General features: G+C 37.3%; 1 protein-coding gene across 2 annotated transcripts in view; it reads left to right on the plus strand.

The window, feature by feature from the left end:
- Nucleotides 1-19,077, plus strand: part of PSPC1 (paraspeckle component 1) — a 53,420-nt gene that overhangs the window by 22,335 nt on the left and 12,008 nt on the right. For both annotated transcript variants that reach the window (XM_032496532.1, XM_032496533.1), the window contains exons 5-6: nt 527-611; nt 4,665-4,770. In XM_032496532.1, the coding sequence (XP_032352423.1) occupies nt 527-611; nt 4,665-4,770 (191 nt within the window). The remainder of the gene's footprint in view (nt 1-526; nt 612-4,664; nt 4,771-19,077) is intronic.

Raw genomic sequence — 19,077 nt, forward strand, 5'->3', positions numbered from 1 at the left:
GAGACCTTGACTTATGTAGGAGGAGTCTGGGCTGATTGTGCTGGGAAGGCTGTTTTTAGGGTTGTCATGTCCTATCTCATTATTCCTACTGTTTGATCTAGTTCTTATGTGCCCTGTGCTAATATCTCCCAAGGCATCTTTTTGGGCTTTGCTCTTGCTGCTGAAAAAATTCTAGTTTGTTTTAAACTATGTAAATGAAAATATAGCCACCATTTACTCTGTTTTTAGTATATTCCTGGCCTTATGTTGAAACAGTTACTACCCATTTAAATTTCTTAACATAAGGATGAATTTTATTATTTTCTTCATACATATGAAGAAACAGGCCCAGAAAAGATATTGTGATTTATTACGCAGCTTCTAATCTTTCACTGTAAAATGATACAGTAGACACAAAAGAGAAGCTAGCTGTGTGAGTATCAATAAGTTACTAAATACACTGCCAGTCATAGAGACTCTGTGCTTGTGGATATAAAAATACAGGAGGGGAAGCTAAAAACAGTAATTTGTAATCAATATTTTATAGATTTAATGAGGCGTCAAGAAGAACTCAGACGCTTGGAAGAACTTAGAAACCAAGAGCTGCAGAAACGGAAGCAAATACAACTGAGGTAAAAGAACATCATTATTGCATATATGTGAATGCATGTAGTTTTCATTGTATGTGTCATTAATGTGTTACAGATAAGGTGTACAGGTTGGAAAATACAGAAAAAAGTTGTCCATTTTTAACTATACTGAGGGAATTACTCCACAAGCTAGCGTGATTCTTTGTTATTCTATGATTTTTGGAGCTGGTTATGGACACATTGCATACACTGTAAGCTTACATGAGGGGCTTAGGCATTATTGCATATAATTTTTTGTAAGAATGCACTGTGATTTACAGGACCATTTTTCCAGAGATGGATATATTTGCATTGACCTTAGTTTTAATTTTTTTATGTGTATAATATTACTCTGAATGCCTTTATGCATTTTTGTGCTTCTGATAATTTGTTTACAAAAAATACATGGTATTGGAATCTGGTAGAAAGGGTAAGGGCATTTAAGAGCTCAGTACATAGCAGACAACTGTGTAGGGCAACTTAAAATCGTTTAGGTTTAGTAAAGAAGTTAAAGAGAATTGTTGATCCAAGATGTAGAAACAAAAATTAACAGCTTTCCTTGTACCTGCAACATTTGATTCTAAATTTTGAGGTAAATACTACTCTTACAAGTTTCAGAAATGATAATTAGGAATTGTTGTAAACAAAGCTGTGATAGATGAAAGCAGACTTAAAATTTTGCTTATAAGAATAGTGCTTGTGATAGGAAGTAAGATGATCATGGGAAATAAGAAAAGAAAATGAGAAACTGCGTGTGCAGTGCCGTCACAGTGTGGAGAATGTAAGTGGTCAGTATATTTTAGTGTATTTTTTCAAGTTTTGTACCTGAGTATATATCAGTGTATATGTATTTCTGTTTTGGAACTACTCTGATTTTACTGTTACTCATTCTTAGCTTATGGTACTTAGACAGGCAGCATTAGCATCCTAACCTAGGAAATTACTAGAAAATCTCAAACCTTCACCCAGAACTGCCAAATCAGAAACTGATTCACCTGTGCTTTAGTAAATCCTCCAGGTGATTCTGACACATCCTGAGGTCTGAGAACCACTACTGTCAACGACTCCCTGTGACCCTGTGACACAGGGACCTTTGTCATTTTCGTTCTTGCTGCTGCTCTCCTTTTTATGTAAATGTGGAGTTTCTTCTGCTCTTACAAACAAAGGAAACTTCCCCTCCTCTGGCATAAACACACTGAGTCCAGGTTTATCTTCCATTTATCCTTAACAGCTTGGCTTTTAAAGTTAGTGTCCCATACTTCTCGTACTGAAAAAATAAATTGTTAAAACTAAACAATGCAGGAGAACACAAAATAGGGTATAAAAACATAGCAAATGAAGCTAACTGTATTATAGCTGGACAGCATTGTCACACTGGAAGGAGATGGGGAAGAAAATAAGGAACTGAGACAGCTTTGGAAAACAGTATCTTGATTTGGGTACGTAGGCCAGTGTCAAGAACTGTGTATAAATGTTGTAATCTAGTTAGTAAATATTTCTGGCAGGGATTAGGGTTGGAATTCAGAAACTACTTTGTGTATATACTTTCCTTTTTTGATCAAGACTTTATTGAAAATAATGTATATACTTTTTAAAGTGAATAAACTAGTAAATATGCATGATGTGACCCAGTTTTCTCATTGTTGGAGAAAGGAGAAAGGCTAAAATTAAAATGAATCCTGTGGTATTTAATGGGGGTTGAGATATTGGTATGAACTCAGTGGCATTTAGTTTAGACAGACAAAAACAGAAATACTGAGGTTTAAACGCATGGGTGCTTTACGTCCAGATGTTCCCTAGCCTTGCCCACCCAGACACAGTGATCCCTTAGGAACAGTGAGCACATCTGATGCCCACATTATCGTTTCTGAACATCATTCTCCAACGAAAGGAACCAGGGCTATTTGGAGAAGTGGTAAATGCTAGGATTGGAAAGTCCAAGATTAGCCTGAAAAATCTTGTGCCAGAGAGAAGGAAAGTACTTAATAAAGAAGGCTGGGGCATATTGACAGACACACAAGCCAGACCAAAGGGAGCTTCAAGTGGCCAGAGTTAGAACAGTTTCAGGAACAAAATAAAAAATGATAGTGTTAGATTTTTTTAAACTGTAGAATAAAGTAAATACCCATGCTGATGGAAGTAAATAATTGAGTGAGTAAATAAGTATGGAGGAGAATGGACAGTTTTTCCCTAGTTGTTAGAATTCCAGATAACACAGGATGGTATCTGAGAGAAAGTCACCTGGGGGCGAAGTGCAGTCACACAGGCAGCCCCACAGAGGCAGGGGATTTTCTTCCAGACCTGCAAATAACACGATAAAGTGAGTCACACAGATGTCTTGGTTTCCCAGCCATAGAAAAGTTACATTTATGCTATACTGTAGTCTTTTAAGTGTACAATAGCATTACGTATGTACTTTAAGTAGAAACACTTTATTGCTAAAAAAATGCTGTCACCTGACAACACGGGATTGTCACAGACCTCCACGTGTAGAAGCACAGTATTCAGGAGCGTGGTCGTGAGGCCCGCCTGTCGTCATCTTAGACAGGGTTCCCTCAGGTGCTAAGGTTGTGGCACGAAACTCGAGATCTGAGATTTGCAGGTCAGACTTACTAGGTAAAAATGGGCAAGTAGTAAATTCAGAGTGAAGAAGCCCAGCAGACACCAGCATTCGCAAGTGCTCAGATTCACATCTTCCGTAGATGGATACGAGCGTCGAGAAGCCCTCATACAAGGCACTCAGAAGTGTGCGTTGTCATTTCCGTGGTTTTCTTGCCAAACTGTGTAACCTTATGCTAGTCATGAGAAAACTTAAGACAAACCCAAGTTTAAGGACACTGTACAAAAATAATCAGTTCTATTTAAAAGTGTCAAGTTAGTGAAAGACCAAGAAAGACTGAACTGTTGCAAACTGGAGGAGACTAAAGAGAAATGATAATGAAATGCAGTGTGGGACTCTGGGGAGGGTCCTGGAACAGGAGAATGGAAGTGGGGAAGCTGGTGGAATTTGAATAAGAGCTGTGGTTTAGCTATAATACTGCACCTGGGTTTCATAGTTGTACCGTGGTTATGTAAGCTGTTAACATTTACTGTTAGGGATGCTGCATAAGGGAGATAGGAACCCAGTTTTTCTGTAAGCTTAAAATTAGTTGGAAGTAAGGAAAAAGAAAAAGAGCACCCTAGGTATTAGGGATACAGCAGAGAAGGAAAGACACAGGCTGTACCACTGTGGAATCTGTGTAGCACAGGAGGAGGCAGACATTAGTTGGAATGGTCAGATTATTAAAAACAAAGTGAAGTGTGCAAAATAGAATAGAGCACTTACTGTAATTTTTAATAGGTTACTAGTCTCATAATAAGTGAGATACTGGTTGCTTGACGTGGTCAGTGTTCTGTGTGCATGGTAGTTTCATTGAATGGTCTTTCACTAACTTTGTTTAATATGCAGAGCTGTGTCAGATTCAATTTGAAATTTAGGTAGCTGAGTACTAACAGTGAAAATATCTCAACAATGAGGCGATCATTTGATGGGTAACGTCTATGCTTGGCTGTTTTCTAGCAGATACACGCGGTGATCTGTTAACACTCTTTCCCTATGCCTTATTAATTGTAAGAATCTTGATTTAAGAAATGTGAACAACCAGTATTAAAACTGAGTAATTTTGCAGTATGTATCAAGGAAAGGAAAAGAATAGTGTCTCAGGACTTAATTTAATACTAATAATTTTTTAAAATTTTATTTTGAATTAATTTTATTCATTCATTCATTCATTCATTTACTTATTTATTTACTAATTAATTAATGGAGATAGTGGGGATTAAGCCCAGGACCTCCTCATGCTAAGCACATGCTCTGCCGCTGAGCTCTCCCCCCACCATACTAATAGTTTAATAGTTGATTTGTGAAAGATTTTGAGCAAACTAGAAGGAAGGTCAACTGGCAAGCTAGTCATTATCACAGATTTGGCATGGTGTAACTTGCAGAAATGATTTTGTTTTACCTGGTGATGGCTCATGTGTCAGTGTCCCTGAAGTTATTATTTAAAACCCTCTCAGGCACGAAGAAGAGCACCGCCGTCGTGAGGAGGAAATGATCCGGCACAGGGAGCAGGAGGAGCTGAGGCGCCAGCAAGAGGGCTTTAAGCCAAACTATATGGAAAATGTAAGTGAGACGCTAGCTACAGCTAGGGTGGTTTATGTTGTCAGGTGGGCAGTGTCTATTAGACTTCTTTAGATGCTGCTCTGTATGGTAGTGTATTTTCTAATCTTCCTGAGTTTGTCATGTTTATGTTAAACTAACGATTTCCTTAACCTCTTACAGGTAGTAAATGAAAATTAGTTTCTGAAGATAATATTGATGTTTTATGAAATGAATGTTAAATTTTTCTCCATATTACTTTATCTTTTTCTAATTGCTACTAACTTAGAAGTTTTGATAATCCATCATTTTCACTTGACTGATTTTCACATTGATCGGTACTAAAAATTCTTTATTTTCGGAGATTCAGACATACACAGTTAGTCTAGTGTGTGCTCATTGCCCGGCCATAGCAGTTAACAGCCCTTGGCTTATCTTCTTCATCTTCAAGTATACCCACTTGAATCATTTTATACGAAGCCCCTGACTTCTTACGACTTTATTAATAAGTATTCAGTATATCTCTCTTAAAAGATAAGGACTCTTTAAAAAATTACTGTCATATCTTAAAAATGTCAGTACTTTAATGTTAACTAGTAAAAGCCCCAGTTTGCTCTGGTCATACAAATGGGTTTTGTGTTTTTTTACAACTGGTTCCTTCAAATTGGTTGCAGTCTTTTTAGTCCATAGGTTTTCTTCTTCTTTTTCATTTTTTCTTTTTGAAAAAAAAAAGAAAGAAAGAAACAGACCCCTGTTATACAGAGTATCTCACATCCTGGATTTTGTTGATTTTATCCTTGCATGGTGTTCGGCAAGTTTATTTATGCCTGAATTTCTTGTAAACTGGAGTTAGTTCCAAAGCCTATCTGACTCAGGTTTTTGTTTCTGGGAGGCAAAATGATAGGGCAAAAAAAGATACTTTGAGTGTGTTAAAATCCACAATTTTTTTTTTTTTTTTTTTAGTTTTTAAATTTTATTTTAATTTTATTGTATCCTCACTTAGCAGAATACTTGGCATATAGTAGGAACACAATTTATTGAATGAAAGAAGTACACATTTCCAGATGAGTGGTACCGTAGTACAACCAGGTTTTTTTTTTCCTTTTTCAGTTTAATTAGGTAGAATTACTCCAATTTGACTGCACATATACATTATATTGCATGTAAATACAATATATACAGTATACTGCATTTTTTTTAGTTTACGTATATGTATGGATCATTGTTTCTAAGAATAGATTAGAGCTTTAACTTTTTAAACTTACATAATTATCAAAGGAATAAAGCCGACCACAAAATAAGAATCAACAGAATGTGGTAATCCAGTCATAAAGGACAGTCAAATATGCTTACACATAATAACAACCAACAGTCTTATTGTTCACCTTAGGTGAATGCCAGCCTAACAACTTATTCGGAAAAATATATACCAGTATTTTTTCTCTAGTTGTTCAAAAACCATGATTCTTTAATTTCTGAGGCTAAATGTATTAATTCAAGTCATTGGTGCCTTTTTTCTTTCTCTGTCTCTATTCTTCTATCCCTAGAAAATTTTAAATTTTTAGTTAAAATGAATACACAGCAAAATAAATCCTAACTTGTATAGGAGCAAAAAATTTTTATCTTACCTTCCATCACACAAGTGTCCTTTGAGTGAAAATTATGTTGCATTTAAATTCAATTAGAAATTTTTTTTTTATTATTTGTAAGTCACAGTAAGGTTTAAGTTAATAGATTTTTAAATTCCATTACCAAATTAGTTGAGTAGGTTTCTTAAGCAGTGTGAAATTTTTGGGGGTAATTTCTGGCATTATTGCAATTCTCTTTTCCTCCTGGATACATAGCACTTGCATAATGATATTTTAAATTGTGATCTTAACCTTTTTGTTTGTTTGCATTTGAACATAAATTTGTTAGATTTATCAGTGTGAGGATTTTTTATGATGTTACAAAAGAATGTGGAAGCAAAAAAAAAAATTTCAGGCCCATATTACGAAGAATAGTAACTAGTGTTTTTAATCTTAAAATATTATCAAGATGTAAACCACATGGGATATATTTCTTAGAGAAACTTTATTTTGTTCTGTGAGGATTAGGATATTCCTAGACCTTTTATATACGTGAACATTTCTTACAGTAAAAAGTGCTTGCTTATAGTAAAGTTGGTGGAATTAGCTTTCTTAATATTTTTCTGGCATAAACTTTACATTCTTGGAGTGAATGTGTAGCTATTTGTAGTGATGTCATATACGTAAATTACTTAGGGACTAGAAGGAAATGATTAAGTGAAATATATTCTGCTGTTAAACTTGATTAAGTTGGCTATATCATAAGCTTGGTTGCAGACTCTTCATTCTTTGAAATCATCTCACAGATAGAAACCTATACCAATGATTTTTAATATGTTCAATGGCATTTAACGTAGGTATAATGAATGAAGGACAGATAGTTTTAACTCTTCTATTCAAAAACTATATGGAAATGTTGCTACAATTTGTAATGGAAATACTGCAAATTCTTGTATTGTTTTTTTTTAATGGGGGGGTAATTAGGTTTATTCCTTGATTTCTTCTTGGAGGGGGTGCTGAGGATTGAGCCCAGGACCTCTTGGGTGCTGAGCATGCGCTCTACCACTTGAGCTATTACTTCCCCTACTGCATCTTCTTAATTTAAAAACATTTGAATATTTAAAATTCGTTTTAATAGTGGGTAAAATTTTATAGATACCCAATGAACTTTGAGAAGAAATAAATATTTAAAAATACTCATGGTGAATTTATTAGCATTTCAAAAACAGATCTTTTATTTTTTTACAAGATTATGCTCTTAGAAAACTTAGATGAGGCATATATTTCAGTGTTAAGATAACTTTATTGTCAAGTAGTTAAAGTATATGTTTTGTATTTGAATCGTCATAAGAGTAATTTGACTAGAGCAGAGGTTTGCAGTTGTGGCCTGGGAGCACCACCCGTTTCGTATGACTCTACCACAGAGCCAAGAACGGGGTTTACAGTTTTAAAGGAGTGATGGATAGGGGAAAAATAAGACTATTAAACAGAGTATTTGTGATCCACAGAGCAAACCTAAAATACTTACTCTTTGGCCTTTTACAAAAAAATTTGCTGAGCCATAGGCTACAGTATTGGTGATTTTTTTTTAAATTGATACTCATATTAGATAGGCCACAAAGTTACTATGTTTTTTATTCTCTGAAAAGGAATCTATTTAAAATAGTATGTAACAAAATGAAATTAAATACTTACAGGAAAATATAGTCTTTGTTCTATTTTTAGTTTTTTTGAGATTAGAAATTATGAATAGACACACATTTTTCTGGTGTCAGTTTTATTTGGTTCCTAGCTTTGTAATGCTTGTTAATATAAACTAACCAACACTAAAGAAGTATTAACAAAAGTTCTGTACTGGTCTTGACTAGTTTGTGTTAATAGAAAAAAATCGAAGCAATTATTGCATCAGTTATTCTGCATTTATTTTGAAAATTGTCTTTGGGAAAAATTGTTAAACAATTATAATGTTTATTTTTGTTTTTAAAAGCTTTGAAATTAGTCCCTCTTATGTGCTTCTCTTGTTTTCACTGTTCAGTTTAGAAAGAGGAATCAAATGGTAAGTGTTCAGCTTGCCTGAGTAACAGGAGTCAAGTAGGTTTACCTGACTTGTTTAAGATGCCACCTCATTTCTATCTAGTATTCCTGTTAGAACTGCTCCAACACAACCAACAGTATGGGCTTTGAAGTATAAAATAAATACTGATTTTGTCTTGAATAATATATATAATTTAATGTAACAAAAAATAAGGCAGAACACATGTCATGTCTGGCCATGCTTTTCTTTGGCAGTCTTCAGCTTTATCGTAATGTTATGACTACATGTGAATATACTTTTAAGTTTCAAGAATATGCCAGCTCTTGATCAGTTAGAAGCTGTCATTTCAATTTCATACCTCATTTCTCCTTAGAGGAGGTCGTGTACTTTGCTAATATATCTGATAATTTTAAATTAAGCATGTTATTTTTCACTCCTGTAGCGTAACGCATTTTTGCCTGCTCTAACAATGTGTTTTTATGCTGCACCTTAATTACGTTTAGGTTTACTTTACCATGGTGTGGACTAGTGTATTTGAACTGTTTTCTAGATAGTATTTACTGAGTTTGAAATTTTTGCTTACTACAATTTTGTTGCTTTTGAACACATCACAAAGGTTGTTCTGTTAACAATAAGAATTTGTGACACTGTTTATGATTGTCTTGTGATTTTTTTTTTAAATTAAGCTGTTCCAGTTACTGTAGATTAAGTAGTTTAAGCATTTAAGTACTGCTGTATACCAGTCGTTATTTTTGGATTCAGTTTGGGTTGGAGTAAAGGGGAGATTTTAATCAAAGTATTTTTTTAATGAAGTTTCCTAGGGTAAACTTTGCTTTCTTGGGAAGATGATACTGTCTTAAAAATACCTAAATCATTCTGGCTTTGGTAGTAGTATCATGCAGTTATAAAATATTTTGTTTAGGAAATTAGGGGCAGTGCTTAGATTGGATGCTACTTTGTTTTAAAAACCTAAGTTTCTTTTTCTGGCATGGTAAAAAATTTTTTTTTAAATCACTGGCATTTATTTATTTATTTATTCATTTTAATTAATAGACTTTATTTTTTTAGAGCAGTTTCACGTTCACAGCAGAATTGAGCAGAAAATACAGAGAGTTCACACATAGCCCTCTCCACCCACATATATATACTCCCCTACCCTCATCAGTGTGGCATATTTGGTACAGTCGATGAACCAACACGGACACATTATTATCAACCAAAGTCCGTAGTTTTACATTAGGGTTCACCCTTGAGGTTGTACGTTCTGTGGGTTTTGGCAAATGCATAATGACATGTATCCACCACTGTAGTATCATACAGAATAATTTCATTGCCCTAAAAATCCCTTCTGCTCCATTTATTCATTCCTCCCTTCCTCCCTCTTCCTAAATCCATGGAAACCACAATCTTTTTATTGTCTCTGTAGTTGTGCCTTTTCCAGAATGTCAGTTGGTTGGAATCGTACAGTTTGTAGCCTTTTCACATTGGCTTCTTTCATTTAGTAATATGTCTTTTAAGTTTCTTCCATGTCTTTCATGGCTTGATAGCTCATTTCTTTTTTTAAACTGCACATATATTTTAAAATTTGCATATATGTACTGTTTATTGTTTCTAAGAATGTTTAGAGGTTTAGCTTTTTAAACTTAACATAGTTATCAAAGGAATAAAGCCAACCACAAAATAAGAATTAATTAAAAAAGATACATAAACCCTGCTATTGACAGCAACATTATTTATAATTGCCAAGACATGGAAGCATCATAACTGCACATTAATAGTTGAATAGATAATGGAGATGCAGCATATATATATGTAATGGAATACAACTCACCCATAAGAAAGAAGGATATTTTGCCATTTGTGGCCCTTCACTCACTTTTTTTTTTTCACTTCGAAAACCAGAATTTTATAACTGGCATAAACATTTCCATTACATCAAAAACATCAAAATACCTAGAAATAAACTTAACCAAGGAGGTTACGTATACTCCAAAAACTGAAATGAAACAAAGAAATGGAAAGATTTCTTGTGCTCTTGGATTGGAAGAATCAGTACTATCAAAATGGCCACACTACCCAAAGGCAACCCCCATCAAAATACTCACAACATTCCTCACAGAACTAGAATAAACAATTCCAAAATTTATAAGGAACCAGAAGATCCCGAACAGCCAAAACAATCTTTGGTAGGTCTGTCTCTTCTTTTTTTTTTTTTTCCTCTTTCTTCTTTTTGTTCTCTTTTCTTATGTTTGTTGACTAGAGTAAGTCCTTTAACATTTGTTGTAAAGCTAGTTTGGTGGTGCTGAAATCTTTCAGCTTTTGTTTATCTGTGAAGCTTTTGATTTCTCCATCAAGTCAGAGCTTTGCTGGATAGAGTATTCTTGGTTGTAAGTTTCCCCCCTTGCATCACTTTAAATATATCATGCCACTCCTTTCTGGCCTTTAGAGTTTCTGCTGAAAATTCAGCTGATAACCTTCTGGGAGTTCCCTTGTATGTTATTTGTTGCTTTTCTCTTGCTAATTTTAATATTTTCTCCTTATCATTAATTATTGGCAGTTTGATGACTATGTGTGTTGGTGTGTTCCTCTTTGGGTTGGTCCTGTGTGGAACTCTCTCTGCTTCCTGGACTTGGGTGACTGTTTCCTTTCCCCGTTTTGGGGGAGTTTTCAGTGATTATCTCTCCAAAAATTTTCTCAGGTCCTTTCTCTCTCCTCTTTCTGGGACCCCTATAATGTGAATATTAGTGTGCTTCATGTTCCAGAGTTCTCTTAAACTATCCTCATTTCTTTTCATTCTTTTTTCTTTTTTCTGTTCTGCAGGAGTGATTTCCACTAATCTGTCTTCCAGCTCACTGATCCATTCTTCTGCCTCATTTAGTCTATTCTTGGTAACTTCTAGTGTGTTATTCATTTCCATGATTTTATTCTTCAGCTCTGTTTGGGTGTTCTTTAAATTTTCCAACTCTTTGCTAAAAACTTCTCTCTGTGCATCTGTACTCCTCTTGAGTTCTCTGAACATCTTGGCCATCATTTATTTAAACTCTTTCTCAAATAAATTGCTTATCTCCTCATCACTTATTTCTTCTTCTGGGATTTTATCTTGTGCCTTGGCGTGGGAGATATTCCTCTGCCACCTCATATCGTCTATCTTTCTATGTGTTTGTGGATTCCTTCCACAGGCTTTGGGATTGTTGTTTTCTTATTTCTGGCATCTGCCCCTGGTGGATGAGGCTGGACTAGAGGCTTATGCAGGTTTCCTGGCAGGGGGAGCCAGTGCCTGCCCACTGCTAGGTGGGTGAAGCTTGGTCCTGGACCTCTGGTGGGTAGGGCTGTGTCTAGAGGCCTTTGTGGCCTAGGAAGTCTGCTGATGGGTGGGGCTGTGTTCCCACCCTGTATGTTGTTTGGCCTGAGGCTTCCCCACAGGCTGTTGGGTGGGGCTAGGTCTTGGTGCTAATGATCCAGTCAGCCTCCAGGAAAGCTCATGTAAATGAACACTCCTGGAAGGTCCACCACCAGCTTTATGTTCCCTAAGTGAGCCGCAGCTGTCCCGTACGCCTCCAGGAGACCCTCCACATCCAGCCGGCAGGTCTGGCCCAGGTTCCTAGGAAATCACTGCCTCTGCCCTTGGACCTGGTACACTCGAGTTTCCGAGTTTCCGTGTTTGCTTTCCAAGCGAATGGAGTCTTAGTTTCCTCCAGTCCTGTGGGGCTCCCGGAGCCAAGCCCCCTGGCTTTCAAAAGCAGATGTCCTGGGGTCTCCTTCTCTTACCAGTGCCGGAACCCGGGTTGGGGAGCCTGATGTGGGGCTTAGAGCTCTCACTCCCATGGGAGGGCCTCTGCGGCTTCACTGTTCTTCAGCTTGTGGGTCGCCCATCCGGGGTTATGGGGCCCAATTATATCGCTAGTACACCTCTCCTACTGTCCTGCTGTGGTTCCCTCTTTATGTTTCCAGTTGCACATCTTTTTTGCTAGATTCCAGTCTGTTTTTGATGGTTGTTTAGCATTCAGTTGTGATTTCATTGTAGTTGCGAGGGGAGGTGAGCTCGTGGTCCTACTACTCTGCCATCTTGACTGGAAATCTCTGGCATGGTAAATATTAATGTTTGGTTTTTAGTGAAGAAAAGAGTTGCCCCTCAGATCTGTTTCAAGACATATATATATATTAATTGATACTGAAGAATTTTTACTTGTGTTTGAGTAGGGTGGAATAACCTGGGATAATGAGCACATGTTCAGGATAAACCTGAAGATAAATGTGTATTACATGCTCAGACAGGACCTGTCTTCCTTTGGCAGAGGTGCTCCGCTGTAACTCCCTGGGATTATTGATCACCGAGGCCAAAAGCACTGAGCAGGTGTAGCCAGGCTAAGAGTGTAATGCCTCTTCCACGGTGGCTTCAAATAGTACATAGTGAACACAGGGAGCTTTTAAAAAATGTGGATTTTCAGGTCTCCATCCTACAAATTGACTTATTTTGTGGTCTCAGTAGATTCTGATGGGTTGTCCATTGATCACAGTTTTGACTAAATCCAGTAGTTTTCAACCTTGCAGCAGGTCTGTGGAACTTAAAAAAGAAAATGCCTGAGATCCAGTCTCGTGGGTGTGGCTTAGAGCCGTGGTATCTGCATTTTAGAAAGCTCTTCCGCTTGCTTATTTTCCTGAGCAAAGACAACCTGTGGCCCTGCGTTGAAGTGAGACATGTTGAAATGAGAATGGTAGTAGTGGTGAATTTTCATGGGGCCTGGGGAGTTTGAGTGAAGGCAGAGCTCAGGGTCACTTGACGTGGCAGACAGGGTTTATGCAGTTAACAGTGTAAGGAGCACTGCATTCCACGGGAGTCATGCTCTGTGGGATCTTGGTGTGGCAACTCTTAGTTGAGCTTTCATCCTGTGTATGGAGAGGGTATTGTTGCAAATGACTCATCTGTCCTGGAGGTCAGCAGACGAGGTTAAGCCAGGCCAAATGTGAGCACTGCCTGTTTTTGGAACAGTTTTATGGGAACACAGCCTTATTTATGCTTTGTTTATGGCACTTTGCCCACAGATGGCAGGGCTGACTAGTTACGACATCATTGTGAGACTGGCCAGCAGAGCCTGAAACACTTACTGTCTGGCCCTTTACCAGAAATGTTTGCTGACCTCTAGTCTAGGGCCAGTCTGAGCGCTGGGGTAGAATCTGTAATAAGTGTCTCATGTTAACCAAACTCACAAAGTTTGTGGACTGAAGTGCAATTTAATTAATTTATATGTTCTTTTTCAGTGTTTTTAGAATGCTAATTGAGCAGATCACCTCATATCCTAGAACCAAGGTTTCTGAAGAATTCAAGTCAGTGTCCAGAAGGTTCTTTGGTAGTCTAGGGTGTCAGGGCAGAAGTTAAGGAAGAGCTGATAGGTGTCCCGCACTGCCCGCAGCCAATGTCCTGGAGCTTTCAGACCTAGCTAATGTCAGACAGTAGAGACAACAGCGTTGTTCTTTCAGATAAGGATTGCCAGGTTTGGCCTGTTTAATTTTGTGTCAGTCTTTTCCTGCTTCTTGAGTGAGTATTGTTTCTATTAACATCACCCTGTGATTTACTTATAACCCCCCATGTCCTGTGTACAAAACTCAAAGCAGAAACTCTAGGCAGTAATAAAATTTCATTTCTAGGTGCTGGCAGAGAGAACTGATTCCAGTTGTCACTTAATGAGTGGGTACAAGTGTGTTTTCTGAAATGGTTTGTGAATTTTTGAGAGAAGTTGACATTTTGTGGTTTTCATATGGCCATAACTTCTCTTTCAGTACATTATTTGGTGATTTGGTTGTATTGCAGTAGAAGATTGTGTTTTTGGAAGGCTAAACCCCTGACACAAGCTCTTATAACCTCTTGATCAGCCTGTGGAAATAACTGAAGACTTACTTGCTGCAGAGTTTGGTGCCAGATGGTAGGTGTGACCTGCTAGCCAGGTTAATACCTATTGTTGGCATAGTGGCAACCTGCTTCTGGTGGTTTTCACATGATGGTAAAAATCTAAATGGATAAGAACAGTTATATTGCAGTGGTCTCACAGAATGCTCTAGTTATGACCAGTTTTGTTGTTGTTAATATGTTTTCATTTATTTGCTGAATGAAATAATTTAATTGATTCCATACAGTGAGCCAAGAAGTTTTCTGAATTTTGGGATGGTACATAATTGGAACTTAGAACTTTCGTAGTCAAATGAAGACAAAGATAAATGTTTTTAATGTTAACATGCACTCTTGGAAGTGATCTTTAGGATTTTGACGATTTGGGTTATTTGAGTTGAAGATAATATGTCAATTTTAATCAGCTGTTGACATCTTTGATTACTTCTCAGAAGGATTATTTGAAAATTTTTATACTGTCTAATCATTTGTAGGGAAAAGTAAAATTTTCATTCAAACTAGGACAAGTGAATATGAGTACTATGTAAAATCACGTTTTTTTTTTTAATATCAGGCTTAAGTTAGGCTATCTCAGGCAAATCAGAATGTGTGGTCACCCTAACCATATGTCACGGTTGTAAGTAACATTTTCCTCCTCTGGTTTATCATTCATATTTGTAAGTCTTATGAATGAATCCAGATGGAAATGATTACTGAGCCCTTTTATATTTTTTATACACTTCATCAGAGGACACTTTGTTGGACTTATTTCCATGTCAGTCATATTAGATGACTCTTTTGGTCTTACCTTCCATTAGTGTTTCAAAAAGAGGTTCATATTCCAGAAAGATTTCCTGGAGAATGTCTGTGTATACTCAGGGCATGGATAACCTCCTCTGACTACTTGTCACTGACTACAGCAGTGATCCTGTATCATTTTAAAAATGATTCTTTATTAGTACTTTCCATACTGCCTTCTAATTATTTTCTAACACTGCTGCCCAGTACTTATGTCTCTGAGTTTTTTGAGGTCAGAAATCTTGTTTTTGTTAATATTGTAATAACTTAGATGTAAACTAAGAGAATTAAATAGTTGATGTCTTATTTTTCAAATGACAATGTGCAACTCAATCATACGGTTTTCAGTGTTTCTTTAATGAGCCACCAAACCTATTTATTGAGTGCTGAAGTCTCAGGTGTTGACATTCGTGGTTCTGACACACAGGTGGCATTGAGATGCAGATGTTGATGTAGTTTTGTGGACTCATGATGGAATCACATGATGAAGAGTATATTTTAAAGAACAGTAAAGTAACCCTTTCTTTTGTGCATGGTTTCCAGCACTTAGAACTTTTTAGTATGTGGCTACCACTTGAATATCCCTTCAAGATTGTTCGACTTGACTTGCAGGAAAACTGGAGATTCCATTTAGTAAGAAAAATTTGTTCACTGTTTTCCTGTGTTCAGAACAGTCCTGAATTCTGTAGAGGACACAGGGGAGTAAAGCCCAGTGTCACATCTTTGAGGGTTTTAGAGGGTTTTTAGATACAGAGGACCTTGTTGGGTAGGTTAAGAGACACAGCTGAAGAGTTCTGAGAGTTTACAGAAAATTGTCTTCTGGAGAGTAAGTGCGTAGCCTCAGCACTGTTGTGGGGCTGTCTTTTGGGTGTGTATTTTAAACTGATGTGATTGATTTATTATTCCACTGTTATAGGTGTCACCCTCATGTCTTTTCATTTGAAATGGTAAGTTTGTCTAATCTTACTTGGTTCAGAATGGTAAGGTATTTTAGCTCATGTTTGCTTTTTTTAGAGGGGCTGGAGAAGAGGAGGGTCAAGGTTACTGAACACAGTTATTCAAGTAAAGTGGACATGTTTCTTGTTTTGTTTTTCCCCCTTAATGGAGGCACTGGGGGTTGAGCCCAAGACCGTGTGCACGCCAAGCACACACTCCGCCACTGAGCTCTACCTCTTACTCCCCTGAGCGCGTTTTGTTAAATGTCCAGCTGCATGCAGTACAAATAATAGGAATTTTGTCCAGGTATTAAATACTTTGAGTCAGTAACAAAGGATTCTAGGAAGACGTAAAAACTTGGTACTTCTGCTTTGTTATTCCTTAATGTAATATTTAGAGCCCATTAACAGTAGTTGTCCTGCAGGGTGATCATGTAAAAATAAATTTTTTTTTAGATCAGTCAATATCCAGTATCTTCTGTACTTCGTATGAAGACAGTGAAGCTCTGTAGTGTCACCTGAAATGTCAGAATTTTCTACCAAATCAAATTAGATAAGTGTGAATGTCAGTATCCATGTGTAACTGACCACCCGAGGTGGGGAGTGGGACCTTGGGTTTGTGCGCGTGTACTGCTGGTGAAGTGCACTTACTTTTGTCTAGAATTTCAAGTCTTGGAAAGTATATGGGTAAGTTTGCCTCTTTGTCTCATTATCTTATCCACTACGCTGAACTACGTTTCAAATCCTGTTTTCTGGTTGTAAATTTACCATGATTCTCAACATATAACTTCTTAATTTGGCATATTACTGCTTTTTCTAAATCTTGCTTTTAAACAGTTGAAATGCTTGTATAGTAGTTTCTCTTGTAATTGTAAATTTTAAGTAACTTTGAATTGTATTTAGTTACCACTTAAATATTTTAAACATTAATGTGTATTAAATCTGTTGCTAAGAGTGATCTACTGAGAAACAATATATAATTAGAATGTGAAGGCTTCTGGTAGACCACTGAGATGATTAGTTTAATGTCTAGTATCACAAACAAACAAAGGTGCTCTTCTCTACTAAATACTGAACACGTACTTAATTCTTCATACACTGGAACATGTGATTTAATTGCTTTCGGGTGCTGGTGGGACCAGTTTGGAATTGCCGCTTGTGATGCTTAAGTTTGTCCTTTTGTTTCATCTGTACCTTAATCTGTCCAGTCGCGGCAGCTGCTGCGAGTCTGGTGTGGACATGCACTGGGCAGCAGGTTACAGGGGAGGAGGTGCAGGCCTGTCGGCAGCGTCACGTGAGCCTGGGTGAGATGCTGTTAAACGTGTTACGTCGGTATTGTAGCTGGTGTCACTATTGCTGATTTCTTTGGGAGTTTGGGATAAAATAACTGAATGTGAAGAGTAAGCATTTCTAACTAATTTCAGTTTTAAAAAATAGCTTTTCAGAGGGAGCTTGGCATGACAGTTGAAAGTGATAATCTTGAAAATGTTCCTCAGGTATATAGATTAAAAATAAAATTCTTAGCTGAATAGAAATTTATTTAAGACAATTAAATAATATTTATTCCGTTCTGTCTCCTGATGCGTGTTAGAATATATGTAGTTACATTTAATTCATCTTCAACTAGAAAGCCACCCTGCGTATTGAAAAGTAACAGTTAATTTTGCTGCGTAGTCAGTTGAATTTGACAGTGACATCAGAACAACCTGTTCACTCAGTTACCTGAACCAGGCTTTAAACACTGTTGAGTGAATGTAGGTTAAGAGGCGTGTGTGTTTAATGGGCATGGCAAGCTAAGAATGAAGCCTACTATTTCTGTTTGTGGTTCCCTCTATTTCTGATTTGGTATTTAACAACAAATGTTTATTATTTCATAACTCAAAGTTGTGATATAGGTTAAGATATAATTTGTTATTTGAAAAGAAACATCTTAAAGTTTTTTTTTAATAAAGGTTATTTTTTAGAGTAGGTTTAGTTTCACAGCAAATTGAGCAGAAGGTACAGAGATTCCCCCCGGCCCCCCGCCCCATACGTACAGTCCCCTTTGCCGTCAGATTCCCATAGCACAGAGGGAATCCGCTGTCCTGCCCTGACACAAGTTCATAGTTAACACGTCGGGTTGTGCGTTCTCTGGGTCAGGGCCCGTGCCCCCTTTATAGTCTCGCACAGAGTAACCTCACCTCCCAGGCCCTACCCCTTCCCACAGTCCCTGGCTGTCATTGATTCTTCTCCTGCCTCCATATTTTTGCCTTTCCCAGAATGTCATAGGATGTAGCCTTTTCATAGGGGCTTCTTAGTAATACGCGTTTAAGTCCAGTTCCTCCTCTGTGTTTTTTCATGGCTTGATAGCTCATTTCTTCTTTAACATTGAATAATCATCATCCGGAGGTACCACACCTTGTTTATCGCTTCACCCGCTGAAGGAGGACGTCTTCGTTGGCAGTTTTGAAGAAAGCTGTTACAAATAATCCACGTGCAGGTTTTTGTGTGGACATGCTTTCAACTCCTTTGGGTAAATACTGAGGGGCATGATGGCTGGATTATATGGTAAGAGTATGTATAGTTTTGTAAGAAACTGTTGTATTCTCTTCCGAAGCGGACATACCGTTTTGCACTCCTACCAGTGATGAACGAGAGTTCCTGTTGCTCCACGTCCTCGCCAGCCTCACCAGCATTTCATGCTGTCATTGTGTGGGATTTTGCACGTCCTAATATGTGTGTTATGGTATCTAGTTTTTAATTTGCAGTTTCCTAACGATTTGTGATGTAAAGTTCCATTTTAGCAATCATAAAACTGAGGAACATTACCTCAATACTCATGGGTGCAGAAATTTTGGAATGCATGTGTTCAGACTGAAGGGAGAAAAAACCACCATGGATTATATATTTTAAAGATTTTCTTACGTCACTTAAACTTTTTTTCCACCTCCCCACATAGCAGTTAGTGATACAATGTCTGGGGAGTTTTATTTTTACATGACATTCTGACCTCACAGGTAGTTTTAGTGAAACACACGTCCACTTGCTCACATATCCAGGCTGCCTTCGTTTAACAGCAGACCTGAGACATTTCCGCTGACACCACACGGCTCCAAAGATGAAGTATTTTTT

This window comes from Camelus ferus, chromosome 14, assembly GCF_009834535.1.
Source record: "Camelus ferus isolate YT-003-E chromosome 14, BCGSAC_Cfer_1.0, whole genome shotgun sequence".
NCBI classification, from domain to species: Eukaryota; Metazoa; Chordata; class Mammalia; order Artiodactyla; family Camelidae; genus Camelus; species Camelus ferus.